The 25377-nt window shown below is 41.0% G+C and overlaps 3 protein-coding genes across 6 annotated transcripts in view; 2 read left to right on the forward strand and 1 right to left on the reverse strand.

Moving 5' to 3' along the window:
• On the forward strand, positions 1 to 19449 carry LOC309704420 (BTB/POZ domain-containing protein 17-like). 2 transcript variants are annotated; one of them, XM_082529551.1, is made up of 7 exons: positions 1 to 200; positions 403 to 548; positions 644 to 851; positions 2056 to 2138; positions 13979 to 14053; positions 16806 to 17091; positions 17392 to 19449. In XM_082529551.1, exons 1-7 carry the CDS (start codon positions 130 to 132, stop codon positions 18464 to 18466), a joined length of 1944 nt encoding a protein of 647 aa, XP_082385677.1. In that variant the 5' UTR covers positions 1 to 129; the 3' UTR covers positions 18467 to 19449. The 2 variants fall into 2 exon arrangements, with proteins under 2 accessions (XP_082385677.1, XP_082385678.1); XM_082529552.1 differs by lacking the exon at positions 13979 to 14053 and having other exon boundaries at positions 3 to 200.
• LOC309704422 (G-protein coupled receptor family C group 5 member C-like) lies at positions 3676 to 21451 on the reverse strand. 3 transcript variants are annotated; one of them, XM_082529557.1, is made up of 4 exons: positions 20042 to 21451; positions 8410 to 9386; positions 6929 to 7032; positions 3676 to 6848 (listed from the first exon to the last, which is right to left on the reverse strand). In XM_082529557.1, exons 1-4 carry the CDS (start codon positions 20056 to 20058, stop codon positions 6780 to 6782), a joined length of 1167 nt encoding a protein of 388 aa, XP_082385683.1. In that variant the 5' UTR covers positions 20059 to 21451; the 3' UTR covers positions 3676 to 6779. The 3 variants fall into 3 exon arrangements, with proteins under 3 accessions (XP_082385683.1, XP_082385681.1, XP_082385682.1); XM_082529555.1 differs by having other exon boundaries at positions 3676 to 7032; XM_082529556.1 differs by lacking the exon at positions 20042 to 21451 and adding an exon at positions 10330 to 13833 and having other exon boundaries at positions 3676 to 7032.
• LOC309704423 (dual specificity mitogen-activated protein kinase kinase 6-like) overlaps positions 19533 to 25377 on the forward strand; it is a 12947-nt gene continuing 7102 nt past the window's right edge. Inside the window, exons 1-4 of the mRNA XM_082529558.1 lie at positions 19533 to 19909; positions 23404 to 23473; positions 23607 to 23655; positions 23753 to 23866. Coding sequence (XP_082385684.1) covers positions 19891 to 19909; positions 23404 to 23473; positions 23607 to 23655; positions 23753 to 23866 — 252 coding nt within the window. The 5' untranslated portion in view covers positions 19533 to 19890. The remainder of the gene's footprint in view (positions 19910 to 23403; positions 23474 to 23606; positions 23656 to 23752; positions 23867 to 25377) is intronic.

The raw sequence follows: 25377 nt of genomic DNA on the forward strand, positions 1-25377 counted from the left end.
TGAAAAAGAAATGGAGTGAGATGTCTGTCCTCTACTACGTGCCACCGGTAGAGTTTCGGTTGAAGTCTGAGCATAGTGCTCCACGTGTGTTGTTTTGCTTTGTTATGCATTCATGTTAATTATTGTAGCATGGTGAAGAATAAGAAAAATAAAGTGCCCGATTCGGGGAAACAAGCGGGAAAACCTGGACAACGTCAAAGGTACCATAAGGAAGCTAATACGTAATGGAAAATGTGCTAGTTAAGCTAGTTAGCAACAGAAGCTAGCTGATACGGGCTCCAACCCAAGTTGTGAGCGATCAGATTAAACCGGACTTGTTAAAGTTTTAAGTGGGGACTTGTGTCTGCAACTAAACATGTTTGCTTTTTGTTTTTTCCTGTCTGTATTGTGTCCAAATTTCAGTAATGCCAAGCTCCAGAGAGATGGTAAACCCAAGAAAGCCAAAGAGGTGGACCACATTCAACACATCCCCTTCAAACTACGAGAAATAATGAAGGCTAAGGACAGAATGAAAACTGGGTCCCTAAAAGTCAAAAAGCCGAAAAAGGGTATAAAAAAAGTTTATAAATATTCATTTTAGTGTCATGACTGTCGTGTATAACTAATAAAGACTGTGTTGTGTCTTTACCCATCTCACCTGAAGATAAATCAGAGTATTTTCTAGATGGAGACATACCTGTTCCACATTTCAAGAGGGGCAAACGGGAAAGCGTGAAAGCTTACGTGCAGCGGATGGAGCGTGAGACAAAACATGTCATGTTCCTCTCCAAAAACCAAGTAGACAGGAAGCCCGAAATGGATGCAAGCGAACAAGAGAGGCCTGCACACTGCAAATCTGATAAAAAGAAGGAGTGAGTACACTTTACACTACACTTTACACTAAACCCCATCCTTATCTAGTAGGTTTCATGGCATAGCTTGTCTTCACTTATTCTGATTTGTGGCTGGGTTTCTTTTTTAGTGTTGTGGCACTGATATTTTTATATGCGTGACATGGATTGAATAACAGTAAAGTATTGAAATAATGTGTAAATCTTTTATCAAAGTTCTTGATCCACAAACTAATGACATGACGAAAAGCAAACTTTGTAGCTGCTCCATCCATCACCATTTGTGTTGTACAGCAAAAAATCTGCAGTAATCCTCCAGAAGTTTTATTAAAACATGCAGATGAACTGTTAACTTTGCCTGATACCGTGTTTAAATTATACAGCTTACAGAATGCTATATAAAAGGTTATATGAAATGGGCAGCTGTCCTATTTTACAAAGAAGAAATAACTGCACCAAACAGGGGTGAGTTTAAGGCAGGGGTGGGCAACTCCAGGCCTTGAGGGCTGGTCTCCTGCAGGTTTTAGATATCACTTTGAATCAGCTGTGTTGGATCAAGGACACATCTAAAACCTGCAGGACACTGGCCCTCGAGGCCTGGAGTTGCCCACCTATAACACCGTTATAACATCTGTTTTCAGCAGCACAGAAACTTTGCGTGAATGCAGAGGGCAAACTTCAGAATGCTGATTTACCTGATGCTCTTCATTGCAGCAACCACATTCTCCTTTAAAGCCTTACAGACACAAACTCGCTCTTCGCTTGACTTCTTCATACTTAAACAGGCAGACACACGTGCACAAAAACTCATAAACATGAACTACCTCATCCCAGAAATAAAGCTTTGCCAGAGAGTGCTTTAGAGTCTTTACATATTTTTGCATTTAAGAAAATGTTGTTGTTTTTTCCAAAAAATTAAATTTGATCTGACATGTAAATACAGTCAGTGGGTTTATGTTTGTTGTTTTTCTGACAGGTGTTGTGTGCAGCTAAACTTTAAAACACTGCAAGTTCTAAAATGGAAACCAATGAACAGTTCATTTTGAAAGACCTGTGTTTTTTCTCTTTTGAATATTTATTATTGCTCATTAATAAGACAAAAGTATTTCTTATCCAATTAATCGATTGAACAATCAATAGATTACTCGATTACTAAAATAATCGATAACTGCAGCCCGACTGTCAAGTGTTACATTTTTAATGCCTACTGATTTTCTATTGGCAGGTATGGTAAAATGAAGCTACAGAAGCTACAGCAGAAAAAGGTGAACAAACAAGAGGACAAGATGGAAGAACAGATGTTTATAGGTAAGAATGAAGGTTTTACAAGGACATGTGGTGCATTGTTCTTTAGATGGGATCTGTCTTTGACTGTCACTCGGTTTGGTACTAATAGCAAGAGGTAGCATTTACCAGATATTATTTTCAACATTTCTTTGAAAGTCTGGGTCTTTTTGACATATTTAAAACACTAAAGGTCTTCGACACAGCACTTGCTTCAGTAGCATTTCTTTTTTCGTAGTACACCATCTACTAGGTAAACAAGGGTGCAGATGGAGGACATGCTGTGAGATATTCTTTCAGTAAAGCATTTTTTTTTTTTTGCAGTACTGTCCTGATCACTTCCCTCTGAGGAAATTTCAAACCTCTATCTGAAGTAATCCCAGATTCAGCTGTTAGAACAAAACAAACATTAAAAATTTGTCAGTCTGAGCCAGAGTAAAACCAAATGACGCAGAACCAAATCACCTCAGTTGTAGTTCCCCGTGAAATTAAAGTAAGGACCCAATTCAAGTATATTAGATGATGTGTTCCTGGTGTAAGCCACAATGGATGCAGTGTTTAATGCCTTCAGTTGACATAAAAATCAACCACAAAGTTACTGTTTATGCTCATCTTTTCTGTTTGTGCCCTTATAAATCTACACTGTTTCCTACACAGAAAGTGGGAAGAGCATTTGCATCTCTGGGGTTTACAGAGACTGGTCCAAAAACAAATATTAGTGTGTGTAGATAGATGGATAGCCTACCTATGTATAATCACATTCTACGCATCCTATGATCGCTCACAAAGCTCTCAAACCGGTTTCTTGAATATGACAATGAGTTCACTGTATTCGCATGGCCTCCACAGTCCTCATAACTCATAATAGACTCATAATGGAACGGGAAATGTTATGGATGTGCAGTCCACAAATCTTCACCAATTGCGCGATGCTGTGATGTTAGTACGCACCAAATTCTCTGTGCCATAAATTAAGGAAGTGCTGAAAGCAAAACGAGTTTAAGCCGTTATTAGGACAGTGTAGCTAATAAAGTGACCAGTGTATAAATCAGGTGTTATGGTTAAAAGTTGTTGGGCTATACAAACATGGAAAATGGCAAGAAGTATTTAATTAAGGCAGCTTAACATGGCAACGGTGAGTGGTCATTAAAAAAATCCCTGTAGTTAAATGATGGCTTTTGTTTCGTAGATGATGTTCCTTTTGGTGAGGTTACAATGGCCCCTCCCTCTTTGAGTGCCAAACCAAGGAAAGCTGAAGTCAAATCTCAGGTAATCACACCGTGCATTGATCACATGATCTCTCATCGAACCATGCAGATGGTTCATAAAATCCTATTTCCTTTTTTTCCCCATTTCATTGTGCAGAAAGCATCAAAGGAGCTGCTCCTAAACTCTCTTCTTGGCCATACTGCAGTCTCCACTACAAAGCCCTCCATGGCCAAACAGAGAATCATGGAGGAGGAGCGGGAACGAGCAGTAGAGGCATACCGTCAGCTGAAGAAACAGAAACAGCAGCAGTATGAAGCTAGGACTGCAAGCATGAGAAAACTCAAAAGCCTTCATTAATGTCGCTTTTCACTCAGCTCATCTGCAGTCAGTGTTCCTGGCAGCAGCAGGGCTGAGCAGTGATCTGTAGAAACTGTCTAAATAAGATGGAGAGCTAGCCACATTTGAGATTAATATCTGGAGGAACTTTATGCATCCATAGGCCACTGTTGGAGGCTCCTGTAGCTCAACAGGTACAGCATGCGGTTTGCTTTTCATGAAACTGGCAACATACCACTCCCCCACCCACGCTGTCTAAAAGAGGGGGAAAATGTGTAGTATTCAAATGTCTGTGTGTGCAAGGGTGGATGTGGCTCCTTGTGTAAAGCGGTTGGTTGGGAAAACTTTAAGGGCACTGTATAATTCCATTTTATCTTTAGGTACACTAAACAACACTGCCGCTTTCACAACGTTGTTAATTTAAAAGAGTGAACGGCTTTCAAAGTGCTTTGTAACACTGCAGAGTCATTTCCCAAGTCCGATGGAAAATACATGGAGATATTTTGCCTATGCTCATTTATCACCCTTGGATCGCTTGCGTATTTCATCATTTGTATTTACAGTTTTTTCACATTTGCATGTTCAGATAACCAAATTCTGAGGTCGTCCGTCATGTGATGGATAGTAAAATCCATCCATCAGGTTATTTCAAAGTAAAGATGATCCTCTGATTGTTTTTAGTTGTCCCACTAGATGGCACTCCTCTTGTACACAGCCGACATAACTTGCTCATTGTTGGTGCCACATTATATATTGAAGTATTTTATATTGTTGTTAAATGGTTGAGTGGTAATGACTGCATTTTATATAGAAAATGTAAATAACATGTTGAGAGAAACCATGAGGTCATTTATTATTAGATGTTTTTGATTTTTTCCATGCTCCTCAGCAGATGTTTGCTGTTTGTTGTCATATTCCCTGTTTTTTTCCAGAGCATTTGGATAAATCTGGAATTGTCATCCACACTGATGTTCAGAAACACCAGCTGAAAAAACAAATATCCTCATGAGACCTTTTTAGCTGTTCTTGGGTTTTAAAGTCCTTTGCAGCTGCTGTTTTTTGTTTGTACGTCTGTGATAGCCTCTGTCTTGGGATAAATGAGCCATTAGCCTTTTTAAATGTGCAGCATTTATTAGAGCCTGGCACAGCTATTTATATTTGTAATCCTTCGAAGGCTTTACACTCATGAACGAAGCCATTGTTTAAATATTTGCATATGAGACAGACTGCGCATATTCAAATCTTTGTTCAAAAACTTTCAAAGCATGCTATCTAAGGAAAAAAACCACATTGATAATATAATGCAATAGTGATCAACTGAATAATATGACCAGATGGTGTCAATACTGAATTCTTCTTATCTGGTTCGTGGGTCCAATCACTGCTATTTAATCAGCTTGACTGGTGAAACCCTCAGTCCATGTTTGTCCTCTGATGGTTGTCACAGTGACACGGAAATGTATTAAGTGGGGACAGCTGCTGGTGATTGGGTGCACCGACTCCCTTGAGCTGAGCACATTTGCCATTGGTTATATTCCACCTGTGTGCAGGACAGCTGTTCACATTATCAGAGCTTTACAGCTGTTTTTCACTTAGGATGTTAAGATACTGGGTTTTTTTTACCTTCTTCTTCTTCTTTTAGTTGAATTTACTGACCCCGGAATTACGTAATATACAAAGCTTCAATCGTGTTAGCGTATTTATATAGTCAAATATTTCAAGTGCAATGTGGCACATTGTGAGTTCTCTGTATTAAATGTTTTACCAACCATCCAAAGGTCCGCTGGGAAGCACGAAATCTAACCAGACTTGAGCAGTTTCATTGGAAATATTCTGCTCTGTTTATGTCCACATGCAGTGTTTCATTTTGGATATCATGCAACGCTTGTTTTTTTCAGCCAGATCAAGAAGGTGATACTGAAGGTTATTACAGAGGAAAACATCATTTGCTTATGTGTTCTGTTGTTCAGTGCTGTCTGATTTCCTGTTAGTGAGCAATTTATCTTCCGATCAAGTACCCATGGCTGCTGACAGTACAGGATGGGAAAGAGTAATTGGGAGAGAGACATTTAAGCCTGCTGCTAGGCAGCCACTGCTGACTGAAGCTTTTAAAGACGTGTGAGTGTGTGTGAGCGAGATAAATTATATTAAAATAATTGTGCTTGTCATGTAGAGAAGACAGACTACCTCTTGTGAGTCAGAGCAGTTGTAGATGAAAATTTTCGCAGCAATACGTACGCAATATTAATCTGTTACCACAGCGATTGATGATTGGATTCAGCAGCATTACAACAACATCAGCTTGACTATCACAGCGGTCTCCCTTGCTGAACTACAAACTCAGGCATCACAGAGCCAACCCCTGGATGTCGTGCTAGGTGCCAGGCCAGGCTTATCAAGCAAACATATGTAAATATTTGAAGCAGTAAACTTAGCAATCCTGCTGACATGATGACACTTCCTCTTTTACCATCCAGTACCTTTCGTTATTAGTTGATTCTTTCTGCAATCCAAAACGCCAGAGAATTTAACTGAAATTTGTAGGGCGACACCTTAGAATTTACACCTTCACATTTATTTCATTCATGGCTAAAAGCCACATTTTTGCATATGATTACATTATTATAGTTACACAAATTTACAACTAAGTATGTTATACTGTGGTGATCATGAACAAATTCTAACGCATACACACACACACATATATGTGTGAACGTGTTAGAATTTGTTTATATATATGTGTGTATATATATCATCTGTATATACATATATATATATATATATATATATATACACAGATGATATATATACACACATATCTTGTATTTGTTGTATTTCACTATATAATCTTTCCTCTGTAAGCCCAGTGTGGTTTGCATCATTATAATAATGTGTGGTTTTGATGTACATAGAGCAAGCATTGCATAAGCATTAATGGAAACTAAGCAGTCATATACTGAATATTACTGGACTTTCACTCTGTTATTGCTTAAGAGAAAACAGAGATATAAAATATCTGATTCTTGGAGCTCTGAGATGGAAAAGCTCAGTGCAATGTGCTCGGCTTGGGCTGCTAACTTGTGATAGTCCTGAAGATGTTTAGGAATCCACTGAGCACGACTAGGAGCTGCAGCTCCCCATATTCAAAGGGCCAGGTGTGGTTCGAAGTATCATTGAGTCTTGGTCCTTCTGTGAAAATACACATATGGATTATTTTCACATGTGATGTCATAAAGACGGGATGTTTCGTGATTAAAAATAGCACTCACCCTTGTCAGGCCTTTGGCAATCAAGGCTATTTCAGTGGGCTGGTATAAACAACTTCGTGCCTGACCATTGTAAACCCCATATGGAGACGTTGGATTTGTGGATTCTGTCATAAAAAATGTTATTTTACAGTCATTACTGGATTCATTTTGTTGTCTGTGTGCAATCTGTTGCAAAAACCTAGAGCCACTCCCAATTTTTTAAAATTATTGCGCTTCCAAGGAGCTACACTTTCTTAAAATTGTCCAAGTGATGTTGAGCATCAGTTGTCCATTCTTTCTGAAGTTTTTTTTTTTTTTTAAATAAACAAATTGATGCCCAAAGTGCCTTTAGCCAGAGGTTTTGCATATCTCAGCATGGTATAAGCATATATGTGTATGTGCTTGTATGTAACGAAATTTGCTACATTCAAACTGGCATTGACGTGGATAGAAAAATACAGAATGGGACATTATATATTTCAGTAATATTGTGGTCTGAGCCTCAACATTACTGAAGCAGTTTGGGTTTGGGCCAGAAAAACATTCAAATAAGGTACAGCCACACAGCACTGTTGACAGAACACTGTCCAAGACTGCGGCAAAAGTAAATCCAGTCAGAGTTCGAGAAGTATTTCTGAAGTCTACTTAAAGAAATGACAAGAACGTTTGCCTAAGAGAATCCAGCCTTTGTTAAAGAATAAAGATGGTGATCCAAAACATTCTCCTTCAAACTCGTTAGAACTTTGCTACTTGGCTAACATACTGTCTTGGCATGTATGTTTGTACAGTCATATGAGGTGGCTCAAGACTTAAACCTAAAAACCATTATTAAACCATTATTAACAACTGAAATGGCACAATTTAATACATCTGCTGTTTGAAATTGTACAGTGAAGAGAAGAATCAATATATTCAGCATTACTTGGGAAAATTAGGCACCACACACACCCTAGATATTTCCTAACATTGAAGCAATCTGTACTATGTGCCACATACTTTAAATGATAACAGTATAATGTATCCTGTATTGGTATCGGCTGATACCAGTTGGGGTCCAACAGTTAAACCTGATCATTGATCTCAATATTTAGTGTGTTGAGAATGTAAGGTTTGCGAGCAACAGACTTCATATTGCAATGCAGTGATTCTTCGCAATGGCAATATGCTTTGTGCTGATAATGTGGGTTGTGGATAAATAGGAAAGTGGTATACAAAAACAGCAATTTTCAAAATTACAAAACAGTAAACTGGAGAAGGTGTACTGTAGCCAGTGTGGGTCTTCATTTGCTACACTGATGCATTATGTAATATACCACGCAGTGCTTGTTATCAGTTTGGAATAATCCAAACGTGTCTCAATAAAATTTAGAAATTAATTCCTATTGATTACTTAATTACTACTTAATAAAATGTATTAATTCTAATGATTCTGTACCCACCTAAACAGTATTAAACTGCTGAACTGTGAAGTTAATGGCTGACCATAATGTGTTATGCTGTACCTGGTTCATCCATAGAAAAGGCTTTATTTTCTACGTAGACATGCTGCGGGGTGGGCTGTGGCTCCTTCAGAATGTTGTCGTAAACCAGGCTTCTAGCAGGATAGACTTCTTCCCCATCGGGTTGTTCCTTGTTTGGGTCCTCCTGGGTCAATAAACAGATTTCTGGAATTGCATAGAACAAGAGGAACACCCAGGCATTTGACACCACGGCTATAGCCATAGTCGGATCGTCCCAGCTGGAATTATCAACTGCTCGGTTCCCATAGATGTACATGACAATCCAAGCTATCCAAAGTGCCAAAGTGAGGACTCCTGTGACCAGGATAAAGGCTCCATCTCGGCGCCAGTGCTTTTGCTTGTGTGTTAGTGAGGGCACAGACGTTAGCACCACAGCTGCTATCAGAACCATTACATATATAAGAGCCATCACAAAGTCCCGGCTGACAAAGCTGCAGGCCAGGTCAGGAACACCGAGACCTCTGAGTGGGCTCCTGGCCACAGTAATGACAAGCCACTCGGTGTTGATGATCACCTCGACAAGCCAGAGAGCCAGGGCTCCCAGCCATAACATCCAGCTCCTGGGCCCCTGGCCTCCCCTTTGCAGCAGGGCAAGCCACAGCCCATGCATCACCAGGCAGGCCAGACAGCCTGAGAACAGTACTCCAAACAGGTACCTCCGTGCAGCACAGGTAGTAGAATACTGCTCCACAATAAAGGCAAAACTAAGTCCAAACAGACCCAGTGTGAAAACTAAAATGCTGGCCTGCAGGCCCACCATACCCTTTCTCTTCTTGTCTGTCACAAACGGTAAGCTAGCCATGAGAATGACGAACAAGATAAAGGCAGTCAGCATACCAACAGCAGCAACAGCTTCCACTACGATGCCCCATACTGCTGTCAGGTCACACAGATTATAATATATGGAGCTCACATCACCACCACATCCTTTTGGAGCACTAGTTGGGTCCATCGCTTCACTGCAAAAAAAAGAAACAAAAATAATTTGATTACTTCAACATACATGTTAATGTTGTAGTTACAGATTTCATTAATAACATCCCTGATTATTACAAAACAAACTATTGGTTTAAATTGCAAGTAATATTACTGTAATAGTTTAATACTGTGTGAGCAAGTTAAATGGTGCCATGCATATACAGCTGTGCCATTCCACTGGAGTTTCAATATGAAAATGACCTCATTTCTATTTTATGGAGTTTTAATGTGCCATACTAATTACTGTAAATTCAAATATTCATTCAGGTCTCTAAAGAATCCTGGAATTATGTACTGCATTCCCTGGCTGTAATTACAAAACTGAGTCATTCTACACAGAGCTTTAGTCACCGCTCACTCTATAGCCTCCTAAGACCAGCTAATTAGGAAAAGCAGCATTTCAGCATTTCAGCATTTTACCATGACACCTAATGAGTATTTCCACACAGTATCCCTGTTCCAGTACGCACACAGGTGTCATTCAGGAATCATATGTATTTTAATAGCAGAATATATAGTTGTAGGTGTACATTTTAAACCAGTTATAATTGAACGGCAACTTAATTATTGTTTATTCTCTTCTTCTGACTGTAACTGTAATATAATAATTAAAGGACACGACATTCAAAAATGAATATGCTTTTTATGCGAACTTTCTGACTGTGAAGATTTCAGATAAAGGTGCCTGTGTGGGATGAGAACATCGTCCTGCTGCTTATTTAATAATTATATTACACCCAGTGAGTTAGCTTAGTTAACTAACCACAAAAACAGGACATGCTGTTTAAAGGACAACAAGTTGTTTATGATTATTTATATAACAGAATCGGAGAGACTTAGAGGGGGAGACAGTTATGATGTTATAAAAATAAAAGACAAACAGGTTCAATCAGGAGTCTTTGCGTAATAACACGAGTCTCTTACCAGGATTGCAATGAGAGCTGTTCCGCTAGCCTCTCCAACAGGTAACAGGTAGATTCAGTCCGATAAAGATTACTGACCTCCGAAAAGGAACTTCCCTTGCACGAACGAGTTGATTTTTTATTGGTGGTAGTAGTTCATCTCCATTTTTACAACACTTCTTGATGATTCGACCAATAATTTCTGTGCGTCAGGTGTTGACTTTTGTTTTGTTTTTTTTCGGGCGGGATCAGAAACGGACCTCCATCGGCCACTCCTCTTTTATTCAGGCATCTTATAGTGACCTCACAGGTAGTCCCAACGAAGTAGTTGCTTCTTTTAGTTGTTATTAATATTCTGTAAAAGTTCTCTAACGACTAACCTCAAACCACCCTGCTCCTTCCCCAGCCTCTGGTATCTACAGCTTTGCATATTCTTTGAGATTAGCACCCGGCCTACTTATTTATTTCAGGCAGCTTACATCCAAACAAAGGGAGCACTCATGTATACAGGCTATGCGAAGTGGTATGACCCATGCAAACACGCCGATCATCGATGACTTTAACAGGTTTTGTAATTAGGTCAATTTTGAGATTAGCCTTGAAATACTCAGCTCCTGCGCATACAGCAGCGTTTACAGTTGCCTATTTTGCGCTCCTATTGTGGAATATAATGACTCACATTCGTATTTTGGTTCAGATGATTAAATCCAATACTGCATATCAAATTTCTGAAATATAGCATTATTATTGCCCAAATGTCTAGGCTACTTTAGAGCAGTTACAGTTACAGGAGGGACTGTATGGTAAGCAGAGCCACCTGGTGGCATCAAGGCTGGGCTGAGTCCTGTGTTTTTCAAACAAACTGGATTACACAACAAAATAGATCTTTCTATTGATCCGTTGTACAGTAGGACATGTCAGTTAAAAAACCATAAGATAAATAAGCACATTAGTGAAGGAATTGATTTTAAGCTTTTAGACTGTCAGTTTTTCAAAAAGCTCTGCTTTATTTTATCTTCCATCAGTAACTTTTCCCCCCATTCCTGAAAGTTATTCAGTGGTGTTTTATGCCATAGTCTGTGTTTTCAAGTGGTTGCAGATCTGACAATTTATAAAACATAAACATGATTTTGGGTCAGGGGGTTAAACATGTTTTCAATGTTGTGTTTCTCTTTGCACTCTTTTTTTAAAAGCAGTCTCTTTCTCCTCTAATTTTAATAAACTACAAATTTTTTTTTTTTAAAAAGTAATAAAGTTTTTGTTTTTTAATTCAGTGTAATATAAGAGTAAGCGTCTCCTCACTGGCTTCACTGGCAAGTACCAAGGTGGACCTATTGAAGACAAACTATGGAGGACGTAATCGGCTACAATAATCAAAGCAGGAGAAAACTGAAGTCTGCAATAAATGTTCACAATTATTGGTTGACAGTAGAGGTGTGAAGTTTTTCAGATAAAAGAAACACAACTGGATGAGCTGTGACATAAGAAATTAGAATCAGAATACTTTATTAATCCCAAAGGAAATTATATAGTTACAGTAAGTACAGAACAGACTGAACTAAATTAAATAATAAAATACATTTCAAAGTTAAATATAAGAAATAGCTCTAATATATACAAATAGCTCAATTAGAAATATCCAGAATATTATCAAGATTAAATATATATGATTGACATTTTACCCTAAACTGAAAACTATAAAACTTTGCAACTATTGTACTGTGTACTGTGCATTAGATGGAGGAGTTGTACAGGGATGAGTGATTTCTTGTGTTCTTCAGTCTTGCATTTGGGTAATCTCAGCCTCTCACTGAACCTGCTCCTTTGCAAGCATGTCATGGAGTGGATGGGAGGTATTGTCAAGCATTGTCCTTATCTTGGACAACATCCGCCTTTCCGAAATCACCTTAAGGGAGTCCAGCTGTATCTCCACAAAATTCCTGGCCTTGCAGATCAGATTTATTGAGTCAACCTGCCACCTCAGAGAAAATCATGACAAATGTTAAAATACCTCAGCCGCTTCAGAAAATAGAGGTGACTCCATTCCTGTAGAGTGCACTGGCACTTTAACCCTGTCTAGTTTATTATCTATGTGTACTCTGAGGTATTTACAGCCCTCCACACTGTCCACATCGACCCCCTGGATTGAAACAGGGGGTCACAGGTTTCCTGGCCTCCTAAAGTCCACAATCAATTTTTTTGGTATTGTCACGTTGAACTGCAGATGATTCTGCTCGAACCACATGACAAAAAGGAGTCCACCACAGCCCGGTACTCCATCACATCACCCTGACTAATGCATCCAACCACCGCAGAGTCATCAGAAAACTTCTAAAGATGGCAGGTCTCTATGGTGGCTGAAGTCTCAACAATCCAGGACACAAGAGAGGCATTTATTGCATCGCTGTCAGCTGATCACCCAGGAGGGTTGGCCTGATACTATTGAATGCACTGGAAAAATCGAAAGAGATGATCCTCACAGTACTCACCGGCTCGTCCAGATGGGCATAGACACAATTGGTAGATGATGGTGTCCTCAGTTCCGAGGTGGGGCTGGTAAGCGAACAGAAGCAGATCCTGATATGGTCTGACAATAGGTGGGAGCTGCTCAAGGATAAGTCTTTCCAGGGTTTTCACGACATGGGAAGTCAGTGCCACGGGTCTGTAATGGGGGCCACTGAGACGTGGCATCTTTGGTACAGGAACAGAGCATGACGTCTTCTACAGTAATGGGACCCTCTGCAGACTCAGACTCATCATGAACAGTTTATAAAAGACTGCACAGGCCTTGAGGACATGGGGACTCACCCCATCTGGTCCAGCAGACGTGCCTGAGTGGAGTCATCTCATTTGTCTCTGAATTTGTCTCTATCTGCTTAGACGTAATTCATATTCTTGCTCAGAAATAGTCAACTTTTGTGCATTAAAGCATCTGAAAGTTTTATGCATTTACATTCATTTAACTTTTTTTTTTTTTTGAAAATTCATGACTGTCTTGTTTGAAACCCTGGCTAACTGATGCTTTCCCTCCCTGTTTAGAACAAGGGTAAGGTCATCCAGGGCACCTTGTTAAAGCCGGCTCTGGCATCCAGCCTGTACTTAACTTATTGTTTATACTGCGTGATGGAGCCCCCCATGGTGCATTGATCTCTCAATGGATCTTGTCCCCAGGGGTGCTCTCACAAATCCAGCAGTTTGTCAATCCATCCTTTTGCATTTTGGTCCGCTCAGATTCTTAATAGGAGGTTAGATCGAAGGAGAAAGCAATGTGACCTAAATGAAGGACATGCACTTTTCAGAGCTTTAGGCCTACTTTACTGTGAATTCTGCTTGCATATACCAAGTTCCTGAACTGGTAAACCAAGCGAAACCCAGTTAATACATAAAAATATTCATAATATTTACATGCAACAAAACAGGCTGAGTAGTTGACATAAGTCTCAGTGTGATGTCTATATTTTCTGTCTAAAGCTAAAACAGACTGAGATGATGAGATGCTACCATATATAATCCTGTACCCTGTCTGTATTGTCTTGTCCAGTTTGTTGCAGCAGACCTCATTAGGACACCTCAGCTGCACTGCTCTCCTTTGAGAACATGTCAGGTTATTCATAGAAGTGGCTCAGGTTTGGGTCTCACAGGACATCTCTTCTCCTGCATTTTTATTGCAGCCTGGCAGCCCTCAGCACTTCACCACAACCCAGTTCCATCTGAAATGGCCGCTCTCCTCGTCTTTCCCAAAGTAGGTAGATGGGCATAATTTTTAAAAACACTCATCACATTGTTCTATTTCACTGAATATCGCAACTAATGATCTTGCAATGATCAAAAAACACCCAATCTATATATTTCAAGAATAGTTTAGCAGAGATCTCAGTATTGAAAGACCCATCACTGACAAGCAGTTCAGTACTAGCTGAGTGTTAAATAAAGGTTAATTTAGATGAGAATGCAAACATCTCTTTGAACCCAGGGGACATGATTGAAGGAATTATGTATTGTTGTCATGGTTGCTATCTTACATCAGAACCTGCTGAATATAGGTGTACCCCACCTACTCTGTGTTTTTTGTAATTCTCTACTGTCACGTGGTTAGCTCACTTTTGAATCATTATAGCATTTAATATTGATTTTTATAGATGGGAGGTTAGTATGTTCCCTGCAAGCAGCAAACCATTACCTCCATATCTAGCTGGTATTTATACTAGATACTCTCAATAAGTACGCCACACTTTGTGGTGCACTGAGTGCACCTGAAAAGGAAGAAAAGGGAAAAAGTTTTACAAGTACTTAATGATGCACTGGGAAGTCTCATAAAAGCTTATTTTACATGCCCTTTGACGAAGAGCAGAAATTCCAAAGCACATGCAAAAAAAGTCCTGATTGGCACTTGAGTTTGATAGACAAAGCTTGCCTCAAATTGATGCGCAGACCCAGCACCAATGAAATTATCCTCACATTAGTATGATTAACATGCCATCAAAGAAATAATTGCACTCAGCTGAAAAATGGTCTAATAAATGGATTACGAAATTTGATTAACTGCAGTTGGTCACACACATTAGAAACTCAATTACTTTTGACAGATAGTCTCAATGCAACCTGCAGTAATTAACTGATAAATTACACAGCTCTGATTATACTGAACTTAGGTACCATAAAAGAACATTTTCAGCCCAGAGATCTGCTGCAGTTTAAGTGCCATTAAAATGTGAAACTGTGTTGTTATTGATTCTTAATAGTGGCTAACCCCCACTGACTTTAAACTAAAAAACATTAAGCTGAGTCCTTGGCTGGCCCGGTGTTGCAGATCAATGCCATGTAACATCCAAAAGGGAGAAATTCAAAATCAAAGCTGTCGCTATAGCAACGCCCCTGCCAGATTCCACCAATCAATGGAGTCCGTGGGGTTGTGAGATGCGCCGGGGAAAGGCCAGCGTCCTACATAAAGAGTCCAGGACAGGGAGCCGGGCATCACACAGGGCAACACACCTTTCTGCACACACATACGACAAAGGCAAAGCAGTGAGAAGAAGAAGGGTTAGGAAGAACGGAAGAGTGGAGAAAAGGACAAAGGAAGAGAAGGAGGGAATAACTAAGAAGATATGGTACGCTCATGTGAACAAGAGATTCCTGCCTGGGTCTGTGTGGGCACCCTGCTACTCTTGATCCACTCTGTCACAGTTAGCGGAGGTAAGATAGCAAATTAAAATCAGTAGTTTGAATTTTGCTACTAAAGAGTCTTCTTGCCTTTACATCTTTTTTTTCCCCACATCCTACACTCTAAGGGAAGCTGTATTGTTCTATTTCAGTCCAGCTCCCCCCATACAGTCATGGGTAGTAGGGCACATCATGAATGTGTGGCTCGTGCCCAGCCTCAGGGCAAAGGAGGGGTATTTATCTGTTCCACTCATCCTGTCCTCATCTGTTTGTGTGCCGGGTGCAGTGAAAGACGGGCAAGTCCATTTGCCACTAGGCTTTGTGCCAGCACAGTAGTACAGCAGAGTACAAGTGCTGAGAGGGAAATCTCCTCTACTCCTTAAAAGAAGGGCTGATTGTGACAAAAGTTATCGAAGGCCACATTATGCTGCTGTTTGATGTGTGTACACAGACTCATTTAATTCTTATTTATTAATGTGTATAAACCAATTCATGTTGATAGCTTTTTTCAAGCTTTAGTAGAAGAGGCACTACTTTTTAAGTTGTCTACTTTTAACTGAATTTCACATTTGTTATTCTTTTTCTAAAGAAATTCTGCAAAAAGATGTAACAGCCATTGTGGGTCTTGGGATTTATATTTTTTAATTGATCACACCATGCCAGAATCATTTGTCAATACACACTCCCATATACTCAGCTGGATCACAGTGCTGGCTGGCTAATTGGAAAAATGTTACTTTGAAGTGGGAGCTCTTGATTGCAGTGGAGAAATAAAGACTGTGATGCATCCCGGGAAGCCAAGTGTGCTCCCCCTTGTGTCTCATTAAACCCCCAGTTAACAGGCCAAGAAGGCTGCTGATGGCTGTGGCAGAGCAGAATGGAATCAGCGACTTCTCATGCTGAGTCTTTCATGTATGATTCTCCAGTATGTGCCACTTGTATTTATGCTCAAGAGGACCCATAGAAAAATCCATCTGCAATGGGGCTGCAAACTCAGGATTCATTTTGGTGCACCTGGTATCTGATGTTGTCTGAGTCAGCCACCTGGCTTGTTGCTCTCGCTCCCTATTAATTGAGAAGAGAGGTAGAGAAGGATGTGCAAGTCTGCTTTTCCCCCCGGCGCATTTTGCCAGTTGTGGTTTAGTTGAAAGAGGTGTGCTATTCCAGTTCTAGATGTGTCAGATATGATTTAACTTGTAAGAAAAAGATAGAGAAAGAATCAATCTGTAATCAGAGATGAATAATACATTTTCTTTAAAAAAAAAAAAAAAAAAAAGCTCAAGTGATTGTTGAGTTTCTGAGAAGTGGAAATCATCTTGCACTATTTTTTCCCCACAGCTGCCCTGAAGCATGATGTGGCATTGGATAGTGGAGCCACAGTGCTAAATCATACTATGAATTTAGTGCATCGTATGGAGACCCTGCTGGCCCTGGGAAACGGCAGTGATGTCACTCTCCGTGTGGAGACCATCAACACGGACGAAGTGAAGGTGATCCAGGCACACAGCCTGGTTCTTACCCTGCAGAGTGATGTGTTTGAGGAGCTGCTGCTCAGCCGCAACACCAGCTCTGTGGTTCTGAGGGAGACGCCTGACTGTGCAGCCATCTTTGAGAAGTTTGTCAGGTGAGCGGGACTGTCAGATGCCACGATTTATTGAGACTGATTTGTTACTGGGTCATATCGTTGATGACTAAAAAGATAGACACGTTTCCTATTTTTCCTTTCTTTTCAGATAAGTAAAATGCTCCATCTCCATCTCTATTCTAAAATTACACTTGCTCTTTGAGGCTTGCAGTCTAAAATCAGAGAGTGTGGGCTTTTTTCAGTGACTCAGATGCGTGCAGAAAAAAAGATTCAAAATATAGTATGCCCCACAGAAATGTTCCTTTCTTTTAACAATGCTTTCAAAAAATCTCTTTGCAGGTATCTGTACTGTGGTGATATTTCTCTGCGGCTAGATCAGGCTATTTCTCTACATAAGTTGGCAAGCAAGTACCATGTGTGGGGCTTGCAGGAGGGTTTGACCCAATATATGACTCAACATCTCTCCAGTGATTCACCCACAGGCCACGTGGTTGGTTGGTACAACTATGCTCTACAAATTGGGGACATAGCCCTGCGGGACAGCTGTCTGCAGTACCTGTCCTGGAACCTGTCTTCTGTGCTGCAGAGCAGAGAATGGGGCTTCATCAGTGAAGATCTTCTCCTCTCCTTGCTCCAGCGTTCTGACCTCATTCTGCAGAGTGAGCTGGAACTCTACGAGGCACTGGAGGGATGGATTAACCAGAACCAGCCTGTTCGTATGACAGTGGAGAGTGCCCTGAGGGCCGTTCGATATGGCATGATCCACCCTCAGCATCTCTTCCGTCTTCAGAAACATTCCCCCCTCATGGTGAAGTATTATGAGTCAATCCGTGATCTCCTCTATCTAGCTTTCCAATTTCACTCTGCCTCGCCTATCCAGCTTGCCAAGTACTTTGATGTCAACTGCAGTATTTTTACTCCCCGTAACTACCTGTCCTCTGCCTGGGGATCACCTTGGATCATAAACAACCCCACCCGTGACGACCGGAGCTTCAGCTTCCAGACCCAGCTTGGACCCAGTGGCCATGACTCCAGTAAGAGAGTGACATGGAACGCCCTGTTCTCACCTCGGTGGCTCCCGCTCAGTGCCAGGTCAACTTATACCGAACTGGGTGCTATGCAGCCCACCCGCACGGAGGGAGGTCGACCTCGCATCATTGTAACACCAGCCACTTCAAGCCCTGACTTTGCCGGCGTGAGTTTCCAGAAGACGGTGATTGTAATGACAAAGCAGCAGGGAAAAGTGGTGGTCAAGCATGTCTACAACTTCCACCAAAGCACAGAGGAAGCTGGGGATTTTCTGCTGGATGCTGATCTGCAGCGGCGTGCATCCGAATACCTGATTGACAGCTCCCTCTATCTGCACATTGTAATAAAACCTCTCTACCATACCCTTCTTGTTGCCAGGAAGTAAAAACAGGAATTCACTGAGGCCTCATCATCAGTGATCCACCCACACAATCACATGCACATATTCCAAAGTACACTCATATCACAATACATGTGTATGTGTCAGATCTGTGACAATTCCAGTGTTGATTAGTTTGTGCATTTTCTTGTCTTCCAACTAGTAAGAAAAAGATTTGTCTCATAAAATAAAGGACTCAAAATAACAGCTCATAAACTGCTCAGCAGTGATTATTACAGTAATGATGATGGGTTTTTCATGTTTTCATCCATATTGAGAAACAGTGTTACTGTACTGTATTTATCTGTTTTTGTGTGGCAGTTTTCCCCTTAAATGTATTCAATCTATGTGATCTAGTAAGAGAAGCAAGGCTGACATGGTTAGAACAGAGTGATAGTGGCTTCATCAGGGTGTTTAATATGGAGCTACCAGAGAGAAGGAAAATATTAAACCACAGAGAAGATTTCTAGATGTAGTGAAGGACATGCAGAGGGTTGGTGTGGTAGAGGAGGATGCTAGGGAGAAGATGAGATGGAGGTGGATGATCTGCTGTAGTGAGCCCTAACGGGAAAAGGTAAAAGAAAAAGAATACGAAGAATATGTTTTTTAATAGGCCAGTAGACGTTTTCCTTTAAAATAAAAATGTTATTGAGCTTACTTTTATGCATTTTCTCATCCAGTACTCTGTAATGAAACATTTACTACATGGCACCCAATTCCTGTGATATGCTCCTGTTTGGATCTTGCATGCCAAACAGTGGAAACTGAAGTGAAATCCCATTATGAGTGTTCCTTAGAATAATATAGTTGACTTGCAAGACTGTAGAGACTTCTTCTTTTTATTGTTACACTTGAATGTTGCCTATCTTTTAAAGAAAGTCCCTGTGTGATTCTCCTGGAACAAATAAAAAAATCTGTATGAGAAAACACAATTAGAAAAGAAATGTATGTGGTGACTAGTAAGGATTTCCAAAATAAACTTTGATAAACTAAAATTAAGGTAATCTTTTCGTGTGGTTTTTTTTTCCTTGGGGGGGTCTTAGATTACCGGGAAATTGCCTGGAAACTACGGTCCTCGTGATGCTTTGCGCGCGGCCGGACGTACGTCATCGGAACCTTCAGCTGTCAGACTTTGGCCACCCTGCAGGTTTTGTTAGCAAACTAACGCGAACTCTGCGACTTTATTTAAAGTTGTGCATTCGTCTGCTAACCGATTTTGGATCTTAAAAGCTGGCGATTGAAGCGCAAAGCTTGCACGAAGACGAGGCGACTCGTTTTTAATCGCTGCTAGCTCTTGCAACACAAGCCAGCGATATACTGAGCGGGTGTAAGAGTAAATGCAGGGAGGGAGGGAGTAAAAAAAAAAAAAAAAAAAAAAGAAAGGCAAAAGTCTTTGTGCTTCCCTTCCCCCTCATCAAAGCGAAGGGGAAATGTCTCTGTCCAAAGGAGGTAAGTGTCTTTGTTTTGCTCTCTTTAAAAAAATACTTAAGTAAATAAATAGCCGTGCATTTATTGGAAACGCCGACGGGCAGTTTGTGGGGAAGTATTTTAGCTAGCTTTGTATAGGAAATGTAACCTTACCAGGTGGAGAGCTGCATGTATGAGAAGAGGGAAAAGAAGCTAGCCAGCAGGTCTCTTCTTCAGCTTCCTATCGTTATACCCACTCCTGACATCCTGGTATCTCGTGGTAGCGTATTCATCACTAACATATTGAAGGCGCTTCCACTCTATACTTTATGTGATTAGTATTATGGCTAAAAGAATACCACCGCGTCGCTTCGTTTAACTTCCCGTGTTGTGGTTAGCTAACAGCATTTTTTTAAAACAAAAAAGGACTTTCGCCAAACTTGCCTCTCAGCTGGAAATCACAACGCTGCGCTTACCTCCCGTGTTTCTGTAAAGTAGAGCACACTGGGATTACAGGTGTTTATATTTTTAGTACCCCCCTCCTCTCTCCTGACTTATGAATCATCTATTTTTCGTCTCCTTTTGTTTTGGTCAGTCTGTTAGCGCAAAAGGTATTTTTAGCCTCGCGTCCGTGATAATACCTTTTGTATTTTTTTGTGCGTGTGTTTGTGGAGTTTTCCCCCCTCGCTGTGGAAATTCTTTTCTTTTTAAAGCAGGCGGCGAGGCTAAGCAGCCAGGGCCAGTATCACAAACAAAAAAAACACACACCTTGGGAAAAAAAAAGTCAAGGTTCTTCCTCTGCGTCACACAGTGCGTGATGATGATCATACCGATGATGTCAATTTACATCTCAAGTTGACCGCTTGTGTTATTACACTATCGCGTTAGCGTTACCAAGACTGGGAGTGCTCGGTGTTTTTGAGACGGCCGGGTTAGATTGGCTGGGTGCTATTCAGACAGTCTCAGCCTTTGGCCTACTATAGCATGTTTTGACTTGCAGCAGTCTGTTGACAGTTCATTTGCTGCAAGCAGATAGCTGCTACACAGGTTCTGTGCTCTTATTACTGCGTGCAAAGCGGGTTGTGGAAGGATTTTTTTCCTTTCTTTTGGCCACTACAAGGAGTTGTACTTTCCCCGGTCAGTGGCGGTGTGGGTCTAAGAGCACTGCATGGCATTGTGGAGGCATGTTTGGAGATTGGGTTCTCTCTAACACACTGATAGGGTTGTGTGGAAGATTATCTGGGCATGAGTCATCATTGTCTTTATATGGACCCACTCTAAGGCTGGAACTTCCTGATGGTGACTCGCTGCACAGCTATTGGCACTTTGATCCCATGCACAATCCAGAAATTCTTGTTCACATTATGTATAGCATTGCTGTTCTCTGGGTATTTTCCACTGAACATCACTGGATTTCTAAGAATTCAATATACTGTTTGTAGTGGTTGACCTGAATGAACATCTTCCTGTGTTTGGAAAAAAAAAATAATGCAGAATACGTCTAATAATTGCTTATAAAGCAAGTCTTTAGTGCAGACACTGGCATGGTTCCTTTTATGGTTTACTTCTGAAAAAGGCACAAGTTTCTGGGTAAGCACTAGGATTTTTTCCTCCCTAGAAACACTCTCTATTCAGAGCATTTCTGAGAAAATGTCTGTTTCCATAATTTTTTTTTTTTTTTTTAATTCCACGTGCAGCTTGATATACTTTGACTGTGTTTATTGTCATGGCACTATTGTGTCCTCTGAGGCTCAGTTTGCAACAGGGACAACAAGCGAGCCAACTGAAATGACCTCATATTTCCCAAAGGGTCCTGACAGTTTTTGAGTGTTTAAGCGGATGTGTCCCGTCTGACTGGCTGTGACTCATATCCCACTGCCCTATGGTTGCTACAGGGTCACACCGCACACCACATGCTGTGTCCCCAAACAGGACGACTACCTGACAGGAGATCATATTCCAAAGCCACTGAAACGTCACTGCACATAACTCCCACATAACTCAAACTACAACATGCACATATATCTTATTGCTTAGGTAGTTTTTCGCCTGCTGCAGGAAGGAGGTCATTGTTAAATGCATTCGAAAGCTTAAAATCAGCTTTGGTATTTGAGATCTGTCAGTAATGTTGCCCTAATTTTGTTGCATGGGGACAGGCTTGTCTTATTTGTCAGGTCATCAGAAGACTGTGAGTGCTCGCGCTTTATCCCACGCAGAGGAAATGCAAAATCTATTTTTGACCGAGCATGTGTGAGTAAATCACACTCAATCTCTCCCTACCACATGAGACTACTGTAGTCTGTCCAGACACTGCAGGCTTATTTTAGGGTTGCAGCACAAAATGGATGTGTCTAGGTTTCATTGGTTGGCTATAGAATCGTTGTAGAAAGTTCACTTCCCTTCCAGCTTGAGCTACCAAAGGAGGGGTTTACCCAAACATACTTCCTCCACACTGTAGTGGTGTGACTCAGTCAGCGAAAGCAAGTAACAACGACAGCTAAAAAATCAAAGTTTTCGCCAATTGTTGCTGTTTTTCCTTTCTAAAACTGAAGGTGACTTACTTGCACATTGAACTAGTTTCTCTGAACTATGGTTAGAACAATTACGTCACATCCTAGTGGGCAAAACTATGGCCTCGCAGTCCCAGCGCACGCAGATAAAAGTAAACAAGGTCTTCTGTTTCTCCTCTCAAGCCTGGAACAAGAGCGAGCATGCTCGACACAAGTGTCAAGAGGAGTCGAAAGCTATTTTCCTGCCCTTGTTGTTCCTCGTAAGCTCGGTAGCTGTGTCATTCTGGCAGAGACTCGCAGCCTCTTGTGGGAAGTCTCAGAGGCTGCTGGTAAACTGTGTTTATGAATGGGTGGCTGTCAGGGAACTAGAAGAGGAACCTCCCACAGCTGCAGAGTTTGGACCATAGTTTGCTCTCCACACAACAAAAAAATGTACAAAGAACTTGAATTTGTTTTTGTAAAGAAAAAAAGGAATGATTGTATTGGTTAAACACGCAAAACACGCCAGGAAGGAAGGCTTGATTCCACTGTACCCCTCACTCCCCCGCTTCATTTGAGTCATCATACCAGTGCTGATTAGTCATTTAGTCCACCTTCTCTCTATGGAAGGGCCTTAGCTTTGGGCACACCTAATCTCCAGTTAGATAACAGGTCATTTGCTTTAGTTTGCGTAAGCGGAAGGCTACAGCAAAGTGATTGACTTTTAAAGTGCTCTTTACTATGAGAACAGAAAAGGAATTAAAAAAAAAAACATATCAATAAGCAAATGTGGATTATTAATAAAAAGGCAGTAGTTGAAACGAAGTATTCTGAACCTCAATTTTCATATTTTGTTGTGCAGACGATGGCAGCTTTACACTCAGTGCCAAATAGCCTTTTAAGTTTTGCAAGAAGAGATGAATAATTGCTCCACTGGAAGGACTGCTAATTATACAACTTGTGGTTTCTACTGCATACAGTTTTCTTGATCACCACGTACTGAGATGGCAATGTTTTATTCATTTGTTTTAATGGTTTTGCTTTAAGGGAGGAAGAAAAGCCATGGGCTGAAGCTGGCCAAAGAAGTTTTTGCAACGCCACCACCAGAAGTAACAGCGTAAGGCTATTTTTTAATATTGAGATAGTGAGCCATGCTTCTCAAAGTTGGCTCAAATAGATTGATAAATCTCAGTTACATTACAACTGAGCATAGAATTGCTGTTGCTTATTTATTTCCTGTTTTCCTGCAGGCCCCCTCGAGCTCTTGACTCTATAACTTGTGTCAAAATTGGAGATAAGGTAAAGCTGGCTCTGTGTTCCTCAGAAACATGCAATTCTATTGATTTTTCCTGAGCTAAATACATGCAATGTCACAACTTTTCACTTCTTGGTCTAGAACTTTGTCGTGAAGGCAGATGACTTGGAGCAGATTGAAGAGCTGGGGAGGGGAGCATATGGTGTGGTGGACAAGATGAAACATGTGCCCAGTGGTGTTATCATGGCTGTCAAGGTAGGCTGCAAAGCTACTACTCTGGCTACCTGATTTATCATCTCTGTAAATGCACTGTGTTTTTAAAATGCTAATATAAGTGATAGATGTATCCGGTATATGACCTCAGCTTGTAAACACTTGGAGCCTTCCAACTCAGTGACTCAATGTTTGAGGGGCAATGTAGATATAAGGAGCGCCATGGACAATTTGATTTAAGCTATACCTGCCCGAGTTCATGCATTTATTACAGATTTCTCCCATATTGGCTTCCCTTCATTGGCTCCTTGTTAAATCAAGAATTGAATTTGATATCCTTTTCCTTAGGTCTTGAATAATCAGGCCGTGTCATATCTTAAAGACCTCATAGTATCATGTTACCCCAACAGAGCACTTTGCTTTGAGACTGCAGGCTTACTTTTCTAAAAGTAGAATGGGAGGCAGAGCTTTCAGCTATCTGGCCCCTCTCCTATGGATCCAGCTCCCAGTTTGGATTCGGGAGATGGACACGCTCTCTATTTTTAAGGTTGGAGTTAAAACTTTCATTTTTGATAAAGCTTATAATTAGGTCTTGATCAAGTGACCCTTAACCACCCCTTATGTATGCTGGTATAGAGTCAGCCTGCTGCAGGACTTCATGTGATGTACTGAGCACTTCTCCACTTACCTGTGTTTATGCACCATTGCAGCATGCCATTGCAGTTTTGTCTTCTGGCTCCCTGAGTTTGGGTTTTGTCCCATCTCTTTTTCCCTCATCCTCCAACCAGTCACAGTCAATGGCTACCCCTCCCTGTGCCTGGTTCTTCTGAAGGTTTCATCCTGTTAAAAGGGACATTTTCCTTATCACCATTTCAGAGTGCTTGCTTGTAGCGAGTCTTGTTGGGATTTTCTGTCAGACACTGTTGGGTCTGTACCTTAATGTAGAGATGGACCGATCCGATATTACGTATCGGTATCGGTCCGATACTGACCTAAATTACTGGATCGGATATCGGAGAAAAATAAAAAATTTAATCCGATCCATTAAATATCACGAAAGCACCTCACAAAACTTGCAACACGCTGTAACTCACCTCAGAACGTTAGCACGTCGGAGCAGTATGCATCACGTGATAGAGCGGCTGTGGCATGCGGGACCTGTCGGTGGTCTGGATAGCATGTGGAGCTTCGCTAGCAACCCGGCATTTCATCTCCGACAAAGTTATCCCCGAGAGAAGTAAAGCAAGTGTGTAAGTCCATCTCTGAATGTTTGTAAAGCATTCCTGCGTTAAGCTTACCAAACGATATATGGAGCGACTGCCTCTTCTTGCTGCTACTTCAATCATGAAACTGCTTAACGATCAGCTGATCGGCTTTTCTGTCGCGAGTCCGTCTCTCTGGTTTGTTTTTGGCCCACTTTGCACCAGAAAGAGGAAACCAGCGGCTGAACAACAGCAGAACGTTTAAGCTTGATAAGCTGTTGTTAGAATGTATTTAATATTACTTTCTACTCGAGGATCTTTTTCTACGTAGCTGACGGCTGGTAACTGTGC

Source organism: Aulonocara stuartgranti (assembly GCF_965226115.1).
Source record: "Aulonocara stuartgranti genome assembly, chromosome: 4".
Classification (NCBI taxonomy): Eukaryota; Metazoa; Chordata; class Actinopteri; order Cichliformes; family Cichlidae; genus Aulonocara; species Aulonocara stuartgranti.

Bases quoted from the DNA above. Each gene is read 5' to 3' on its own strand.
- LOC309704422 (XM_082529555.1), bottom strand. The intron at 7,033-8,409 runs GTACAGCATAAC...TTTTTATGACAG, and splicing joins CTTTTCTATGGATGAACCAG to AATCCACAAATCCAACGTCT.
- LOC309704420 (XM_082529551.1), top strand. From the start codon at position 130: ATGGTGAAGAATAAGAAAAATAAAGTGCCCGATTCGGGGAAACAAGCG. The intron at 549-643 runs GTATAAAAAAAG...TCTCACCTGAAG, and splicing joins AGTCAAAAAGCCGAAAAAGG to ATAAATCAGAGTATTTTCTA. The intron at 2,139-13,978 runs GTAAGAATGAAG...TTTTTATTGCAG, and splicing joins GGAAGAACAGATGTTTATAG to CCTGGCAGCCCTCAGCACTT.